Source organism: Thermobia domestica, chromosome 2 (genome assembly GCF_964235325.1).
Source record: "Thermobia domestica chromosome 2, izTheDome1.hap1.1, whole genome shotgun sequence".
Lineage (NCBI taxonomy): Eukaryota > Metazoa > Arthropoda > Insecta > Zygentoma > Lepismatidae > Thermobia > Thermobia domestica.
Genome location: NC_137455.1, coordinates 2488502 through 2509636, shown reverse-complemented (window position 1 = coordinate 2509636; position 21135 = coordinate 2488502). Strand labels below are relative to the sequence as shown.

General features: G+C 36.6%; 1 protein-coding gene across 4 annotated transcripts in view; it reads left to right on the top strand.

Annotated features, from left to right (window-relative positions):
• Positions 1-21135, top strand: part of spd-2 (centrosome assembly protein spindle defective 2) — a 122988-nt gene that overhangs the window by 43570 nt on the left and 58283 nt on the right. For all 4 annotated transcript variants that reach the window (XM_081738163.1, XM_081738172.1, XM_081738167.1 and 1 more), the window contains 3 exons: positions 5943-6039; positions 11370-12560; positions 20141-20373. In XM_081738163.1, the coding sequence (XP_081594289.1) occupies positions 5943-6039; positions 11370-12560; positions 20141-20373 (1521 nt within the window). The remainder of the gene's footprint in view (positions 1-5942; positions 6040-11369; positions 12561-20140; positions 20374-21135) is intronic.

The following is a 21135-nucleotide window of genomic DNA, read 5'->3' as shown; positions in this document are numbered from 1 at the left end:
AAAAAAAAAACTTCAGGCACTTTTGGATATTGATATTCGTAATTGTATCTAATAGTAGCAATAGGACACATTACCTCGCTTTCGAGACCAGTCGAATTTTACACCTTTTTTTTTTTTTCCCTTTACGTTAGCGTACTTTACCTTGATTTGAGGTACACGGAAATAATTACATATGATTCATACGGATTTGCAAGAAAATAATTACATATGATAATTAAATTGAAAGTCATTGTAATATAACCCATAACAAACACTTTTTAATTAGATATCATGAAGGTCAGATCCACCAGTATTGTACCAGAACGTGTTTGAACGATTGACCGTGGAAATGCAAACTCCGATTAGTGATGATTTCACAACCTTGTTGTATCGCTTAATTATGTTCTTAGCAGTCGATCCTATGGTGAATCCACTTTCTTTGCAGAAAACTATACGCTTTCCAAAAGATTTTTACTTTAGAAACCACCGTCATTCAAACAACACACGCTTATGATAGTGAAACAGTATTGCAGATACTGGCTGTGCGTTGACCGTCAAACAACTCAGTACGATCACTGCTATGTGTATGGGTAAGAGTTGAATGTGAGACACGTGTATGCGACTCAATGATCTGTAGAAATTCAAAAATACACTTCATTTACTTGACAGTAGACCTCGTTTACTATTAGGACTGAATTATTGGGAGAATAATTGCTTAAATAATAAAAATATCGTCGTTACATCTAAAGTAAATTCTCAGATAGAAAATTAGGTGTAAACTTATCTAGTAGTATGAAATTTCTAGATCTCTAGGAGGTACTCGACGTAATTCTAATGATTAAGATAGTTTGTGGTTCACAATTGTGTTCTAAGAATTTTTAATTGATTTCCAACTTGCTTTTAATGCAATGTAATTTTACATCTATTGTGTACTTTTTGGAATTGTTTGAAATAAAATTGAAGGGGCGAACTTAATTATTTCTTTGGAATGAAGAATTTTTATAATAAAATTCCTGTCACATTGTGTGTAAAGAATCACTTATAAGGGGGATATAGGTATATAGATCACTAGTGGCTAACCCAAACAACATATTCAATTGTGGCATGCCGACACTTCCTAAGTAGTACGTGTAAAATCACTAAAGCCCGGAATTATTGGCGAAATAGAAGCCCGAAAATGGTTGGCAAAATTGCAAAATAAACACCCAGAAATGGCAGTTAAAATGGCAAAATAAAATAAATAAGCAATCACGAACTTCGGGGAAAAAATAGATACTAAAATATGTAAAAGCTATAATAGGCTATAATTCGTTTACTAATCGAATAAAATGTTTCCTTTTGCACTTTGTACTTGCCACTTAAAATTCTGGAAACTTGCGCAGCCCGTGAAGGGACGACATCTAACAATTCATTCGCCATTCTTCAGTAGTAACAATGAAACAATAACTTAAAAACACTATCACATTTTATTCACACGCGGTTACATTGGCACAAACATTCAAAGCACAAGAAATATTAAAGTGAAGTCATTTTACACTGCACTAGCAGTTTATTTTTACGAAAGGTTTATCATATTTTTGTTCTCTGAAATTATTAATACCTTTTTAAGATTTTCAGAGAAAAGACTTTGTCTCCTGTTAGAAAGAATTCGCTTTAGATGTGAAAATGATCTTTCTACATCTACAGATGTCACTGGAGCTTGTAATTTGGGAAGGATCCATGTCATTGTCAACAGTTGTATCAGCATCACCTTCCATAACACTAGCGATGTCCTTCAATTTTTCCAAATCGGGATTAGCACTTACAACACGATCACACTTACGCCGAATGTACTCGCCCTTGTCACCAGGTACAACACTCAGATCGTTGAGAGTATCATTGAAGATTTTCAGAGAACTAGCGAGAGTCTGGTGGTGTTGTTGTTTTTCACGCTTGGCAATAGCATCTGGTAACTTTGCAAAATGTGTTACAATGAAGACTAAGTCCTTTTTCAAGGAATTCTTCTTAAGCAAACTTTGAGCAACCTTAATTGAAGACTCATCAAAAGTACCAATGATTCTTTAGATGGGTTCAAAGTTGTTAGCATAATAGAGAAGAGTTGTAATCCATATACCCCATCTCGTTAAGATAGGCTGTGGTGGAAGCGGAAGTTAAGGGACTAATTCGCGAAACGCACTTGTTCGCGAGGGAGCTTTCAGAAATACCTTTTTCACATTTGACACAAGAAGGTCAACGTCAGGAAAATGAGAACGAACTTCCTCTGCAATTCTATGTAGTGCGTGTGCCAGACATGTGACATGCAGCATACGTGGGAATGGAACCTTAAGGGCTTTTGCTGCACTTTTCATGTATGCAGCTCCGTCTGTGACAAAAAGAAGTACCTTATCATATTTTACACATCCTGGCCACAGAATACTCAGCGATTTTGTAAAAACCTGTGCAATTGCCGTGCCATTTACTTTTTCCAGAACTTCTGATGCAATCAAATGCAATCAAATCTGAGGCAATGTTTGTGTGCCTTCTTCCCCTCCCAAAGTTCCAATTACAACGTTGGCAATGGAACGTCCTAGAATATCGCAAGTTTCATAAATTGAAATCTATATATTTTTGCCAGCAACACTTTTGCGGATATCGTCAATAGTTCTGCTGTACGCGCTGTCAACGTAAGTCAAATATGATTCACTTGAAACTTTTTGTTTCGTGTATTTCTCGAGAAAGTTTCTAAAGGAAACATTTTCTAACTTCCATAAAGGAATGCCCGCGAATTAGAGCTTCACACAAATCATTCGTAAAACTGTTAGTACGCGAAGCGGAATTCGTGACTGTTCCAAAATGATTTTGAACCTTTTTCACCAGCTGATTTGCGTGTCCTTGCAGGATTGTGTTTTTCAGTGCTCATATGATGTGTTACAAAATAACGCTTTTCAGCGGAAACCACAGTTTCACATAACTTACAAAACCGTACAGAACCGTCTGTTGAAAACTTAGAAATTTTTCCAACTTCTGTTGCCTAGAAAGACCAACTTTCGGCATCTTGAAATACTAAAACGCACATAAATACCAGTTCTGTATCACGCACGCCTAAGATTCACAATAACTGCCCACCTGACTACTTCTTGAAAGTAAGCATCTTCGTTTGTCATTCCAAGAACCGAACACTGCTTCAAAATTCCAAGAACTGAATACGCACTAGCATCCCCGTCCCTCCACATGTCACATTCCAACGGGAATAGACCAGTTATCAGACACCGAGATCGCTTGGCCAGATAAGAGCGACTCACATCTGTGATATGCTGTCATTCATGAGTAAATAAAGAGTAGTGGAAGAGAAAAACCTGTGAAAACGTCAACAAATTGCTTTTAAATTGTGAAATTGCACTTTTCTTGAAAGTATCATGAAAATTGCAATAATGGCACTTATGGCATTTTGCCATTAATTTAGGGCTTTAAAAATCACCAAATATATGGTGGACAATTTATCTTGATCATCCGCTATAACGGAAAAAACAAAAGAGAGAGAAAAGCGAAACTTTGCACGAAGTAACTCTAAGGAAGGGAGCATCTTTGCATGTATTATACAGAAACACACAACAAACAGTGTTGCCAAACCAATAGAAAGTTATATTTTTTTCAAATGGCCACGTCAGATTATTACATATTTCAATTCAACATGTCAAACGAGAACTTACCAATTTTATTATTCAATGTTGGAAACTAAGGATGTTGTAGTATCACAAAAATCCAAAGTTTGGAAGCCTCTATCACACATACAGCATAACGGAGATACACAGGATAATGCACATTATAGAAAGTACCTTAGCGTTGGATGCCATATTCATGGTATGACTCGTTTCGAATGAATAGGAACGAAGTTATACCAGGGTTTAAAATTTTATTATTTTTGAAAGTCTTTAATTCCTAAAAATGCCGAGATAAGTATCATATCTAGATATTTGTATGATTTGTAATGGATGTGTAAATTATTTTGCCGTTTACAGCACTTCGATATCTCAAACCGTTCCGGAGATATAATAAACATTGATAAAGTTCGCAACACTGATGAAAATGGCGTTTGTGGAAAATATTTAAAATCATTGTTGTTTTCTTTCTCTTCTATGGCATTATAGCAATAGCTTTTAGTAACTGTAATTACAAGTTCTCGCAATTACATGAAGTGTTGCAAACTTCAGCAATGTTTATCATATTTCCGGAACGGTTTGAAATATAGAAATGCTGTAAACGGCAAAATAATTTACACATCCATTGCAAACCATACAGGTAACCAGATATGGTACTTATCCAGGCATTCTTTCAAAAAAATTAAAATTTTCAAGCCTTGCTAACTTCGTTCCTATTCATTCGAAACAAGTCATACCATGACCATGGCATCCAACGCTAAAGTACTTTCGATGTGCGTTATCCTGTGCAGCTCTGTTGCGCCGTGTCTTCCAAACTTCGGATGTTTGTGATACTATAACATCTTAGTTTGCAACATTGAATAATAAAAGAAGTAATATTTGAAGTTTTCGTTTGACATGTTGATTTGAAACATGTAATAATCTGACGTAGTGCTATTTGAAAAAATATAACTTTCTATTGGGTTGGCAACACTGTTTGTTGTTTCTGTTTTATACATTGAAAGATGTCCCCCTCCTTACAGTTGCTTCGTGCAAATTTCGCTTTTCTCTGTTTTTTGGTTTCTCCGTTATAGTGGATGAAGAAGATAAATTATCCACCCTGTATATTCGAGCAAAATTTCAAATTGAACTCTGGTCTGATTCTTGTTCCTGTCGCACTTGTTTCGCTCTCTGATTTTCATGAGTGAAATACTTTTTGTATTATAATGTTTACTCCATAGGATGGTGATCCAGATAGAGCAAGCATTATATTTGATAGTCGTAAATAGAACGTTTGCCCGAGCGTTGACGATGAAACAAGTAATTATATGAAACGACTCCCTTCAACGCCAACTACACGTAAGCAAAAATTCTACGTACAACCTTTAAAGACACAAAAGATTCAGCATCATATTTCCGAAAATTAACAAATTACACAAATAATAATTAAAAAGTAGATTTTGCACCATGTACTCAAATAGACAGCCACGAGGCATAAGAAATGACATGCACAATCGCAGAAAATACTCATCAATCGATTTGGGAAATTTAATTATATTGATACTTACATAGCTTTACACTAGGAAATATCGGTTAAGAGAATAATAATAATGGATGTGTCTTAAAATGTGAAAAATAACTCGATTCGACTAAGTGCAAAATATGATTACATAATGTCTTGTTGCAGCAGGGTAGTAGTAGCTGTTGCTCACTCTTCTGTTCGGCGCCAAGTCATTTGCCTCCCGCTAAATCTTTTCGGCTCTCGCTGTACGCGTGGGTTTCACGCGTTAAGTGACGTAAGAGCGGACAGGGCTGTGATTGGCTGAAGAAGTGCTGATCAAGGTCACAACGCCCACATGCATCCGATGAGTGAGAGAACACACACACATAGTAACATCGTCTGCTAGGATGTGCTAGTCCTTTTAAATTAAAAAGAGAATTAAACTGCTTGAGCTGCATACAGCCAAAATAATGAATAAATGAGTTTATGACAGTATCTAAAGGTAAGAAGAGAGAAATTAGGAACACTTCACAAGAAATATTTTGTACGCATGGTGATAAGTAGCTTTTATATATATATATATATATATATATATATATATATATATATATATCAATATGTCCAGAAGGTCAGTTACATGAACCACTCAATGAATACAATAGAGTGCTTGGAAAATAGCATTAGTATTACAATTCTGTGTAGATTTCATGTAATGCATATTTCAAAAGAATGTTATTTTGTTACTACTATAAGTCAATATATTACGACTCTATTTATTTATTTATTTAGAAAAAAGAAGAAATTCATGACTAATGGAAATTTTGTTTAATTATGTGCTTTTGCAGCCGGATTTTGGTTTGGCCGTAGAAACACCAGTAAGAAAGGTTAAACCTGTTCCTTTGATAGAGGAGACTGTTACAGGAGGACAGGATGGATTCTCAGGTAAATTACAATTCTTCTATAATTGTCAGTTCAATGAATATGGGAGGCACAGTGGTTCAGTTGAAGAGCACTTGTCTCCGGTGTGTGGGGTCCCTGGTTCGATCCCCGTCCAAGTAAGTTTGTGGTGGAGAACACCGTGTCCGTTGGTTTTTCTCGGGGGTACTCCCGTTTCCTCCAACTTTCTTATTCCACCAATTTTTCCATTATCATTCACTTGCTTTAATCATCGTCTCGCTTAGCCTAACGGGCATAATCGTAGGACGTTAAACTCAAAGATTTCATTTCATTTTCAGTTCAATGAACTCGCGTCATTCCATATAATGAATTGGCACCTACAGAGGGATTACTGTTACATAAAATCGGCTCTTTCCTCCATTTATTGCATACAATATAACTTCAACGAGGCGTCCTGTAATGTAGGGTTCGGGTTCGGGTTCCGGTCCAATCAAATCACTTTCCACTCTTTGTAAATTGTTGAATTCACACCCACAGAGGATTGTGGGGTGTAAAAATAAGTTTAAACTGGTTGTTCCCTCCTTTCATTAATGTATGTATATTCTCATTCACCATTTCCCCTTCAGATACAAAGTCAATGAAGTTTAGAGGTGTCACTTGATCGGGAATCGAACTGGGTTAGGCAGTGGTTAGCGGCCTAGGCCATCTCAGAAAAAACTTAGTGAAAACAATAAATAAATAAATAAATAAAATCTAAAACAGAAGGCTAAATAATACGATAGATCCATGCTTATTATACTGCCAACACCCACCCCTCTTCCATCCTTCCATCAGTAAGTTAACTTTTTCAATAGGGCCCTTTTATTACTGGATTTGTGGCTAGACCTATCTTTCACAATGGTCTTGTATTATTGGAAACTGTGATTTAGTTTGTGCGTGGGGCATTGGGTCCTTCTTTCAATATATTGGCCAGTTGGGGCCCTGGGCCATTTTTTCATTATGTTGGGCAGTTGGGTCCCTTTCATCATTGAAGACTGGGGCCTGGATTGTAGCTAGGCCCATATTTAGCCACAGGCTGATGGGTCATTTATGGATGTTACATCTTGTAAGTCTATATTTGGTAACTCAAAAATGGAAAAACAACGCTTTTTTAAAAATGTATTTACTTTTGACTAGCTTAACTATCAAGTTAATTTACAACAGAAAAATGCTTCCTTTTCGGAATTATCCACTGGAGATTATGCTACAGTGTTAACGTGGAATTTTTTGTTGGCATAAATACCATAATTCTATCCAGCTCTGGAATAAAAATGTTCTATCACAATCATGGCCAGTAGGCGATAATGCCAATAAAGTACGAAATTGAAAATAATGGTGTAGGTAATTACTACAATAGACTTAAATAACGTGATTGCTAATCAGAAGACAATGCACGACGTTTTAGAGTAGGGCCTGCTCAGATTAGATGTGCGTCTACTGTATGAGGTGGATCACGTTACGTCACAGAGGTGTTTTGGTCACGTGGTGGCGGTAAAAACATCCAAGGTACATCAGCAGCATTTGTAAAACTTTATACAGGCTACCTGAAACAACGTATACAAGTGACGTCACTGTAGTCGCAGTGAAATTTTTCTATCGATCTTGGAGTGTTCGATCAATGGTTGAAGGCTGACACAAGAGGGAATATTTCAACGTTTAGGCAAACAAAAGTCGTACTTTGATCATTGTCGTCATTTGTTTACATTGCATGGAGGTAACCTGTATAAACTACAAAGTTGCTAGCTGACAGACCTTGAATATATCCCGGTAGTAACTGATCGACAAGTGCAAGGAACAGACACCCATTTGTCCTTCTTCATACCACCTCGGGAGCTCCTCCGTGGCTAAGCGGTTAGCGTACGCGCCTTTGGCGTGGGAGACCCGGGTTCGATTCTCGGCGGGAGCACATGTGGTTCGGATTCCACGTTAACCAGTAGGTCCACGTTTCATATAGCCTTGCTTCTGAACGGGACGTTAAACCCAAAATCAACTCACACCATACTCATCAACATTTGATTTCATAGGATGTTTGGTCGTCCAGGGAGGAATCAGAATGGCATAGGAATAATCAGTAAACCACATCGGGAAGAGATACCGTTATGAAGATCGCAGTTTTGAAGCTTCACCCGATTCAGCCGAGGAGCGGTGAAACCGAACTGCCATTTGATGCTCAGAAAGTGTATTACCAAGAACTACCAAATGGTATATAGGTTAAACGACAGTGGATATCATTTTGTGCTGCAAACAAGTTACTGTACTGCTCACCCTGCATGGCGTTTGGGGAAATTCAGACTGCCACTCCAAGTAGTCAGTTTGTCACAGGATATAGAGTGAATGTGGAAAACGTGTACAAATATGTAAAACGCCGTGGAAATTCCTTGTTCCACGTTCAGGCTGCGAAGGCAACCATAGCCGCTGGAGCAAAGAAGAATATATCATCTCTGTGATATTAATGCAAGAAATCCGCGTCAAAAGCAAGTAGAGAAGAAGCGAGCTGTGATTAAATGGTTATTTGATATTATTTTGTTCATTGGAAGACAGTCCTTAGCTTTTAGGGGAACAGGGAACACTGAATCTGGCTATAAACTGGATGACAGAAATATCAACCACGGAAACTTCCTGGAATTGGCTTTATTAGTGGCTGAATATGATGCTGTACTGAAAGAGCATGTTAAGGAAGCTATATCGCTCAGTAAACAGGTAAGGAATTGCAGCAAGTCGTGGAAATCAAAGTGCAGGGAAGAGGATCATTAATGACTTTTCTATCAAAAACGTTTATAAATAAGCTAATCTGTATTATTGGACAGTTATTGCAGAAGAAAATAGCTGAAAACGTCAAGAAAGCATAATGGTTGATTCTACTCAAGATATTTCCGTGTTCAATTAGCTGGCTATAGTAATTCGCTACGTTATAAACGGTCATGCATTTGAGAGGCTGTTAGCAGTTGTTATAAACATTGACACAACAGGACAAGGAACTCATAATGAAATCGAAAGAGTACTTTCTGCCAACAATGTGTTAATGTTTGATATTGTAGGCTGCTGTTTTGATGGAGTTGCTAACTTGAGTGAATGCTATAAGGGAGTTAAAGCATTACTGGAGAAGGATAATCCTGAAATAATTTACACTCACTGCTCATACTCTTTAATTTGGTTATGACAAATTCGACTGAGCAGATCCCTAAAGCTGCAAACTTATTTGGTGTGGTTCAAACCAGTGCTGTGTTACTGTCTCAATCCTACAAAAGAATGGATGCTTGGGAGAAAATGATTGATGCAAGCCACGAGGGACATGACAGACTACAAAAGCTTCAAAAAGTTGATGCATCACGATGGTGGAGCAAAAACAAGGTACTGAATGCGATAATAGACACTAACGAGTTTCGTTACGAAACAGGAAGCCAAGACGAGGACGATTGTCCATCATCATCAAGATTTCTTAGATATTTATTGTTTCTCAGTGATGTATAGGACAGGCGCTTTGAAGCGAAGTCAAAATTTTAAGCTGAGACTTTGCTGAATAAATGGACAGAATTTAACACTATAATGATGTGATCTGTGTATCAGGACTTGTTTACAGAAACGGAGTCTGTTTCAAAATACATGCAGTCTCACGGATTGGATTATCGTACGGCCTGGAGACTTATAGACAATTTGCAGCAGCAACTTCACAAGAAAATAGAGGCAAAAGATGTATGTTTAATGTTTACGAAAATGCAAAAATATTTTGTGAAAATATAAATCAACAGCTCGCGCAATCTGGTGTAGAGATAGAAATAAAAGAAGACTTCCGACCAGAAGAAGCTCAAAGAAGAAGAAAATGCCAAGAGAGCTTGCTGTAGATGAACTGGGAAAGAACTTAAACGTAAGTGAATATGATTTATTCAAAATAAAAAAACTATCGAAATTCGGAATACTGCTGCTACATGTGTCAGTGATAGATTTCAGCAGCCAAAAGACTTATTGTCTGAACTTCAAATGCTGGATCCCAAACACTTTTCGGAAATCAAGAAGATTGGTGTGCCTGCAGGAGCTTTCAGACTTCTTGCAAAAAACAGTAGGAAATATGCAAAGGGCTCCAGCAGTTCTCTGTCATGTATGACACTCTGTCACAAAACGTCCTACTTTTTGATGATCCTGAAGGGAATGATGCCCGTGAATCCGTAGAAGATTATTGTTATTATTATTATTATTATTATGCATCTGAGCCTGCTATACAAGATGGAACATCTTTGGACGGGATTCGCGGCAAGAGTGATGATGATAATACAAACACCCTGAGTAAAAATTGTGTCATGTGCAGGGAAAATTTTGTACCAATTTCTATGTCAGTCTAGTTGTTTTAATAATTTATACATTGTATACATATATGTGTTGTCTTTACCATGCACACAAGTGACATGTGAAAGGTGCTTCTCAAAGTTAAAATTGGTAAAAACAAATCTCAGAGCTACTTTGTCTGAAAACATTTTGGACAAAGTTATTCAGGAACTCTGTAATTCATCATCTGACCTGAAAAGAATCTTAACTTTTTAAACTTATTAGTTGTTTAATGTTTCAGCAGTGTTTTCTATTTTCAGTAAAACTGTCATGTTCATTCCACGTAAAAAGTTATTAACTATTATTTGTTTAGTGTTTCAGCTACTATATGGCAATACAATAATAATTATAAAATATTCTCTCGAGAGTTTGTTTCTGGAAATCTTGTGCTTTGCTGTTTGATTAAAACTTGCTGTGACTGACATCAAATTTCCAATGACCAATGATAAATCATAGCTTGCATAGACTACCAAGTAACAACGAATTTACAACTACATAACGCGATGACTCATATCAGATGTTCATTGTACGCTATTTTAGAAATTGATGTTATAGTCTGAGGGTCCTCCTTGATAACCGCGGCCTAGGTCCTAATATACCCAGTCCGCCCCCGATCAGGTTCAGGCTCACTATCCGTAATGATACTCATAATTGGTCTCTCGCTCATAATTACTCTTTACTATAATTGGTCTCTCGTTCACTGAGAGTTCGGGCTCTGTTCGTTCATGCTCGCACTCACTTGCGTCGTTGAAACTTTGATATTCATTTACAGGACTCGTGTTCAGTCATATTTTTCTCAATTATTGTCGAAATTTCTGCTTTACACACAGTGGTGCTGGTGAAAAATTTTAAAGGTCATGTTGTCTTATGAACCATGTCTTATTCTTTCCCTTTTTTCTTTTTAATCGAGACTTAAATATATTTTGGTATATATAAGCTTGAAAAAAATAAGTTCCAGCAATTCTTTCTTTCTTTTCTACATGTCACCACTTGACTTTTTCTTTTTAATATTCCAGCACTCCCTGCGGACACTACACCAACACATGAAGGCGTTGCCCAACCTGAAGAAAGCGTGTTAGAAGCTACAGTTGATGAGAGAGAATCTATTTTGAGTGTGACCACAATTTCTGATCTGCTGAACTCCAATGAGTGCACCCCTCGAACATTGGTGGAAAATATTATGAAGTTGCATAGCGAGAAGAGCAATGCCAAAAAATCTCGGAAACCAAGGAAAATTCTACAGGAAGTGAATAAGCTAGAGTTGGAGTGTAATAAGTCATCCGACCATTCAAGCAAGAGTAATAATTCTTCCGATTTAAGGAGAGGCACCTACAATGTTGATAAATCGTCCGAACATTCAATAAAGAGTAATAATTCTTCTGATTTAAGGAGAGGTACCTTCACCGTTGATACTTCCGGTAGTTTTGATTCACAGTCATCCAAGTGCAACAAAATTCTAAAGGACACTTCCAATATTCGTAAGAAAAGTTGTGATGTTTCGGAACGAGAATGTGAGAAAGTACCCAGTAATCTTGACATTTCTGAAAATAGGGAAAACATATCTCCATTGAATTCACCTAAAGCTAAAAGTGAAAAAAGTGATAGTAAACATATGAGTGCAGTAGATCTTAATCAATTGTCTTTTAGTGCAGAGATTTCGGATATGGCTTCAAGTAGTTTTTCCATTATGGGAAACTATTCTCAACAGAATTGTAACAGAAATGATTCTGGTATAGCTAGCTCAGAACGGTCAGATTCCGGAGTCTCTTATCTTGTGCAGGAAGTGATTGCTGGAAATTTAAGTGTTTTAGAACAACTTCGAAAGAAACGTGAGAATATATCTGAGCAGTCAGCGCGGTTCATTTCAAAGGAGAGAGAAGATTTAGATTGGTCGCAGTTAGTGGCGTACGTTTTACCCTCGTTGGAAAAAGAATATTCGAAGAAGGACGACGGATCAGAAGTTTTGAAGCAGAACGAGAGTGCTGGGTTGATGGACATGTCGAAGGAATCTCTGAACGCAACTGCTGATCTTTCGTTAGCTCGTGATTGTTGTGAATTCCAGGAGTTGCTGGCGGTGGACTTACTTCCTACTGTTTCTGGTCGATTAAGAAGTTGCCAGAGCGAACCTGTTGATGTTTCCGCGCCAGTGTTTACTCAATCCAGAAGAACAAAGAGCGAGGATGTATTGGTTGCAAAGTTAAATACAGGTAAGAGTTCAGTAAGACTATGTTGTAGCCTTTCAACTTACTTGATAGATATTAAAAGGAAGACTTCTCATTGTCAAACTACAATTCTGTCACATACCGTAGTATTATGTAAAAATTGTGTAGTTGAAATAGGATAATAGCTCTAATAAAATCGGCTTTCCAGAAAAAGTATGATTTCCAGCTGGAGCTCGTGTAGTTCAGTCAATTAAGCTGTAGATCCACGTCTCATATAGCCTCGATACTGAACGGGACGTTAAACAAGTCAATCAATCAATGAATCCAGAATAGATGTATTTAATATTTGTTTAGGAATTCAATGAGATAGAAGGAAAAATCTATGGAAGATATATATATATAGTTTTAAAGATAATATTTTGAATTTTTTCCCCTCAAATTAAATTCTGTTTTAAAATTTTAAACCAGAAATATGATCAGTTAATGCAGTGATTTTTTTTTCTCTCCCTGACGACACATTTTACTGAAGGGCTAAGACTTCGCCACACACTTAGATTAAGTACTGTACTATTGATTTAACTTATATGTGTAGCTTTTGGGAAAAGGAAACAAGTCTAAAACATGGTCAACATTTTTACTCATTTTGTTGGTAGACTATGACTATAGAATGTTGTTCCTTAATATTTCAAATATAAATAGAGGTCGCGGTGGCTCAGTGGTAGAGCGTTCACCTCTGGTGCATGGGGTCCTTGGTCCTTGGTTCCGCGCCAAGCAGGCTTTGTGGTGGACAAACTCCGTGTGCGTAGGTTTCCTTGGGGTTCTCCCTTCCCTCCCACTTTCTTCATTCCAGCATTTCACTCATTTCTCATCGTCATCGCCTCCTTTAGCCTAGCCGGCATAACGATGGGACGTAAAACTTAGACTTCATTTCATTTTTTGACATATAAATATTCAAGAAGTGCAATGTATTGTCACTACAAACCACTAACAAAATCGTCCAAAATCTGTAAACGTCTTTACCTGAAAATTTAGTTCTTAGACTTGTTCACCTTCTTCCAAAAAATCTGTAGATACGATCATTTATCTCCAAATGCCCTAACTTTTAAACTACATACCCAGACAGAAAATGCAGGTGGTTTACAAGCGCCTGTGAAACATGCATAAACAGGCATATTTTTACAGGCACCTGTACACGCGCCTGAAAATGGAACACTTTTAAACGCATGAAACAGGTATCGATTTTTTCAAGATCATTGCGTGTTCATTTCACGGAAACAGGTAGTTTTCATGTTGATAGTGTTGCAACTTTGCAATGTAAAAAATGCGTGTAAACAACATGTAGAGAGTTGAAAGACATGTACGTAATCGGTATATTCCGTGTAGTTGACATACATGTTACCTCATGAGGATCTGACGACAGCTGCTTTTCATTTGATAAAAATGTAATTGACATGTGAAATATAAGTGTTGGCGAATTGTTTGGACCCCATCCCCACCCCGAAAAAACTTTGGACTCCTCCCGAAATAAATTCCTGCGTACGTCCCTGATGTACCCAAATCCCATCGAGTACTTACCAGTGACGAAAAGTAGGTCATCCATGATACTGTACTTCAAATAAAAATATAGAAATAAAATGTGTAAAATTCAAATCCGATTATTAGAATGTAGGCTGCATACTTTAAGGAGTAATACTACCATTTGATTCACCTAATCTAAGGGTCTGCGCACGCCTCTGTATATATGTGTCAGCACCTTGCATATGTGCATGTCAAAGTGGAGACTTGATGTCTGGATATTGCATGTTCCCTACGCTGTAACTTGAATGTTTCACTCTAATCAACCTTGTCCATAACATTTACCTGTTTAAGCTATTCACTCACTACACGTATCTGTTTAATCCATTTATTGGCAGTCATGATCATTGCATGTTCCCGTTCACCTGTACATTGCACGTAGGAGAGTTACACACTTCGCATGTACACGAAAATGATAAATGTAAAATAACATATTCTACATCATGCGTTTTCCATGCTATACAATAATACACGGTATTTACATGTAATGCGAATGTTACACATGTATATTATATGTTGATAAACAGGCACCTTCCTTGCACTAGCGGATCCAGAAAGATCGTTTGGGGGAGGGAGGCGGTTCGCTTCCTGAAAGATGAGCGTAGCCTCAAGGTGACCAGAATTTTACTTTGCAAGAATCGGACGCATATGAATGCGGGACCGGGGGGGGGGGGTAAACCTGATTGCCAGATTCCATTTTGGTACCCGAATTTGTAAGTTTTTTTAAAAAATGAAAGTATATTCTTTCTGTAGATTTAAATTAAATATGCACTTTAGTTTCGGAGACATGGCGGTATCGTGATTTACTAGTCACCGCAATGTATCAATGCGCTGTCTTACACACACAAAAAAAAAAAGGTATTGACGATGGCATTCACTTTAACGAAAGAGTGTACAATTTGCTCTAATCATTTATATTTTAAAGAACAAGTGCGGGACAACAGTTGAAAACCGACAGACTCGGTCTACGCAAAAATAGATAACAAAAGTACACATGCATAAAGAATAATACAAAATGTCAACAAATAACAAAAGACAACATTATATTTCTATGTATATCTTTGGTAGCTTAAAAACAATACAATAATTAATTATAAGGTAATGTTTAATAGTTTACGGCACAGTGTTCCCAATGGGCCAAAATACAGAGGAGCAATCTTTACATATTGCTTTCATTTCTGTTTATATCATATATAATTCAGCAAATTGAAAATTGAAAAGAAAAAATATAATATTCAAACTGAATTTCAAGAATGTTTAGTGGCTCCGTGATTATTCCCCGTGGTAGAGATTACCCGAACATGAATTTCGTGGCTTTCCCCCGTGGCCTGCGTACTCAAGGACACAAATCAAGTACAGGGGAATGAAATGGATACACTTCCTAATACATAATACTAATCTTCACTGTATTTAAACTTTGTACTGTACTACTAACAGTAACCCACAGCGACAGTTTGAAGTTAAACTACAGCAGTAACATATAAAAAATGAATTGTGAATATAAATCCTATATAAATATAATATATTGCAATACTCCTTAACAAATTAATGACTAGGAAGGAAAATGCACAATTTATTCAATAAAATACTGCAAATAATATAATAACAAAGATATCAATATTAAACTTTCTCTTACACAAACTCAACAGAAATTTTGTCAGATCTAGCACGAATTGTGTATAAATTTTACATGAATTAAAAATATATAGAATCACTATATAAACCATTATAATGATAAATAGTAAAAAAAAAAAAAAAAAGGCTCTGAAAGATTAGCAAAGCCTACAACAAAATGAACGAAAGATCTGAAATATAAACCAAAGTGATGTTTCCGTTCATTACTGCACACAAACTATATTTCCTAAAACATACCGACTAACGATATTATTTGACAGTAACAGATATTTGAAAAAAAAAATGCAAATTAAAATTTAATTTTGAAAAATTCTTATCTCTAAACGAAATTACCAGTGGAAAATAAAGTACGAAAATATCTGAGATGAAAGAAAAACAAACTTGTTTTTCTTTCATCTCAGATATAATATGGACCCCCGTTTGGTCTAATGGCTAACACGCTTGTCTTTGGTGCGCGTGATCCCGGGTTCGATTCCCGGTGGGGGTACAGTTGAACGAAAAAAGTGGTTCGGATTCCACTATTATCAGTAGGCCCATGTCTCCTTTAGCCGTCCTGGCACAACCATGACACGTTAAACAATCAAATATCATACATATAATATATAACTGTTTATTAAAAATATAATATAGCCTATATACCGGTACACATTTTTTACGATTGTAGTAGTGCCCTTTTGTTGCAGTTAAAGATTTAAAGAAAGCAATTTCAAAAACTTTTTCAAGTTCGTTCATCTTTCTTGATTTTGTTTGCGATTCAGATTCGTCCAAGGAGTTCGTTAGACTCAGACTCATGACTTTTGGGGAATACCCACAAATTGAAAATAATTACGGCAAAAATCACGACGGGCGGGAACCACACAATGGCTTTAGTCACCTTGCAGTCCATCTCTGTGAAAGTTACAGCAGAAATTCAAATCCTTTCTTGTTCCTGGCAAATGTCAATGACACGATCGTAATCTACGTTTATCTCGGTGTGTATATAGTAGTGTCAGGCCGGTAAGTCGATCTGCACCCATGCGCAATCGTAGCCATGTCTTCAACCTTTTTAGTGTTGAAAATATTCTTTCGGCTGATGCTCTGTATAAGGTATTTTGTTCGAATACACCGCTTTTGCAGTGGTATAATTGAGTATGTAAAGAAAAAAAGCATTATACCAGACTAGGAATAGAAACATAGTATAATTATAGCTATGCTTACAACAACAATAAAATTATATTACTAGCCTTCGCCTAGGTAGAACTTCGCCACCAGACCCCCAACGTGCTCTACATACGGCCTCGCACGATATAGCAAATGCTTCTATGTGCTATTGTGACACAATATTTCGCGTTCTTCCTTTTGTCTCCTTCATATAGAATTGGATTGAGCTAAAACTCTGTTACGAAATTTAAACACCGCGAAAGGCATTTTAGTGAACTACCCGCACCTCTTTTCTTCCCTTCTATGTTAAGTGGAAAAACCGCTCAAATACATGTTTAATTATTTTAAATGAAAAATCAAACTACAAACTTTCATGTCTCTAACCGTAAGGGATCCAGAGATATGGGAATCTTATAATAATAACAGTAATAATAATAATACTTTCTATCCCATTTCTTTCCTCCTAGGTAACATATCAAAAACGCTGAAATGCGTTTTGAATTATTTTGAGTGAGAAGTCCATACACCAAATTTCTTGTTTCTAACCTTCAAAGATTCTTAGACATTGATATCTTATTATAATAATTGCAATCCCCGCCCCTTTTTTTCCACCTCTTTTTTCCCCATTTTACTAAAGTGTCAAAAAACGTTGAAACGCGTGTCAAATTATTTAAAATGAGAAGTCTAAATATCAAATTTCAAGTCTCCGTCCTTAAGGGATTCGGAGAGATGGCAACCCTGTTCTTTCTTCGAATTTCCAAGAAATCCTTCCGCTTACCCTACGTCACACTTATCTACTGTTCGAATTCCAAGTTTCAAGCGTGAGCGGTTTGGCGGCCTGTGCGATCAGTTATTCACTCAGAACTTCGTCTTTTATATAACAGCTTGTATTATTTCCCAAGAAAAGATGAAATGCCATTAAAAGTCACAATGAATCCCTGGTCCCTTCCTGATGTTTCCGTGTTGAACCCCAAACATAATGGCTCTCTTTGTTGATCTAGTAGCTAGTGAACGTATCTTTGATGCATGACGTTCTGTGGTTTGATTCCCGGCGAGTGAGCATCGAACGCATGGCAGTGGTTCAGATCCAACTTCAAACTCTAGTTCTCGTTCTGTAAAGCATCGCATTTGACAAACGACGTAAATACATATCAATCAATCAACCAACCGAAAAGTCTCAGATTCAGAGAGCTTTTCGGTAAGGAGCGCTGAAGATTCTATATTTCTCTTTATTCAAGGTAAAGATACTTGAAGTTTCGGGACCCGAATTCCATTTCCATATCCTTTTTCTAGGACACAATTTTAAAATATACCTTTTTAATTCAAAGAAGGAGCCGTCTTACACTCCTTCTTACAGCTGCTCGTCCAACGAATGGATCACATTCTCGCTCCTTTCGGGCTTATGGTGACCGCCTCAAGGAACTAGGTACAGAAGTATTTACACTTCAAATGTGTCTGCATTAAGTACCACACATTTTGATTAGATTATGCTGACTTGTCACACCGATTGAATCGGTCGGGAAAAGACCATATTTGTATCTTCCAACGATAAGTGCTGGAAGACCTTTGGGGGGAAGGGCGGTTGTCCCCTCCCCCCTGGATCTGCCAATACTTCCTTGTACTTTTCATTCTTACTATTGCGAATGTTATCAACAATCCATTTAAGGTACTTTACATGCACATATTCCCTCCATTTACTTGCATGTGAGTGACTACGTGTACATTGCATGTTTTAATGTACAGGCTCTGTACAACGCGTGTTTCCGTGAAAAATTTCGAACTGAAGTTTAATACTTTTTCGACAGCATATCACCTGAAGACAATTCGCGTGTAATATTTTATTTACATGTATTTTCGCCGAAACAGGCGCCTGTATAATGCCTGTCAAAATCTGACAGGCTTTTACAGGCAGTTCCATGTACAAAACATTGCATGTCTCCTCAAAAATGTTCATAATAGTAGTAGGTAACATTCGATTAAATTTTGTAACTTACAAAAATCAACAGAGGGAGGGGATATTGTTTGCCATACTCCGCAATATCACTCGATTGACAGTGTTGCCAATGGAACCTACTTATACCGGTACTTTTTAAAACGGGACTACATATTTAAAATTTACGTGTTGAACGAAAACTTGGAATACCACTTTTATTATTCAATGTTACAAGCTAAGGATGTTGCAGTATCACGAACATCCGTAAACATAAACATTTTGGAGGCTTCTAAAACATTAATGACGCAAGTAAGACTGAGATGTCACTGCACATCTCAAGTACTGTAGTGCCCAATACTATGATGATGATATGACGTTTTCCTAATAAGTGGCAACAAAGTTACAAGGGATTGAAAATGTTTCTGTCTTCCAAAGATTTTATTTCGACAAGTGGTTAGTTAAGTATCACACCTAACCATATACATAGTTTTGGAAAGACGTAAAGATCACAAGTCTGTTTACAGCAAGTTGATATTTCAACTCTTTGCGGAGATACGATGAACATTGGCAAAGTTTGCAACACTGTTTAAAATTATGTAATTTTGTACTTGTAATTGGCAAAGTTTGCAACACTGCTTAAAATTGTGTAATTTTGTAGACTTGTAAATGCAAGTACAAAAAATTATTGCTGTAAAGTTAAGAATAGAAACATTCGCTTAAATAATTTCTTATGACTACTCAGTTTAAGCAGTATAGCAATTTCTACGTATCTTTTTCATTTCTCCGAAATGAGTTATTAAATTGCTGTAAATACAACTATGTTCTTTACGTTTATTAGAAACCATTTACATGGTTAGATTTGATACTTTCTAACTACTTTTTCGAAATAAAGCCTTTCGAAGAAAGTAAGATTTTCAACCTTTTGTAATTTTGTTGATACTTTTTTAGAAATGAGTCATTCATGATCATAGGATCAGGACAAAAAGTACTTCTGATTTACTTTAACATATCCATCTCACTTGCGTTATCCATCTCGTTAGCCACTACGTGTCATTCCTAATAGTTCCTTTTTTTTAAATATATAACTTTGAGTTGCTTTGGCAACACTGTTAATCAGGTGGTGTTGCGTAGTATGCCAAACAATGTCACTGTCGATTTTTGTAAGTTACAAAATTTCATCGATTTTCATCTTTCTTTGAAAGTTAAAAGAGCATTTGGAGGTAAATGGTCCAACCTGTACAGATATATATAACCCAAAAAATAATTCTTTGAGTATTATACATTATTATTGTGTAATAAATATCATAATAATTATTATAGAGCATATTTGCTTCTCTTTCAGCGTCATGGATTTCTGTTGAATCAAATATTAAGTGCAGTCCACAGTGCGTTGCAGTGGGAACTAATATTGTTGTGCCCATTCGTAATATGACAGACACATTTTTAAATTGTGAACTTTCTCTAATTAATATAACATGGAATGAATCTCAAATGCAGAAGGAGGATGAGGTACCAGTTCAAGTGGAATTGCCCCCCAAACTCATTCTACAGCCATGGCAATTAGTAGATGCTAAGGTAGGTGTTTTTATGTTGATTCATTCCAAAAGTAGAGTACATTTCAAATTAGAATGCTGCATTAATGAAGGAAAAAAAAAAAAGATATGTTTAAGATATTGTCAAGTATTTTTTTAAAAATTGTTTTAATACTTGGCATAAATTCATTATTTTTCATGTTGACAGCGTATTGAAGGTTGTAGAAACCGATTTTATGGATTTATTTGATTACGTCCAGATGCAGTGTCTGCCACGGTACTCGGGAATGGTCTGCAATGGTACATGCCAGGGAAATATCTTTCCTACTTCAAGATATTTAAATGTAGTGCGTTCGAAAGGTATGAAAGAATATGGGTGAAAACCTGTGTTGAAGATAGAGTCTTAATTATAGAAGGGAAATATGTTAGTCTGAGTCACACTATCCTGGAATGTTATACAACATTTATTAAGAGATTTGTAATGTTAGTTGTTAGAAAGACAAGAATGTAAGCTTTCCAGAGGCCAATGGGAGTGCACGGACCTCAACGTTGAGACACTTTTTTTTTCTTAATAGGTCAAAGTCACAGATATCAATTGGACTGGTAACAAACTACACAAATATCAACGGATTACAGAATTCGTAATTTCCATTCCATTTTCTGATAACACAGAGAGGTACTAGCGACACGACTTGAAGCCTTGTGCATAGAATCCTCACCTGGTATACACCGTACAATTATGGGATGTCAATCCGGAAGATAGGTGTCATAATGGATTCCTGGAAGTATCTTGCATTGACTTTCA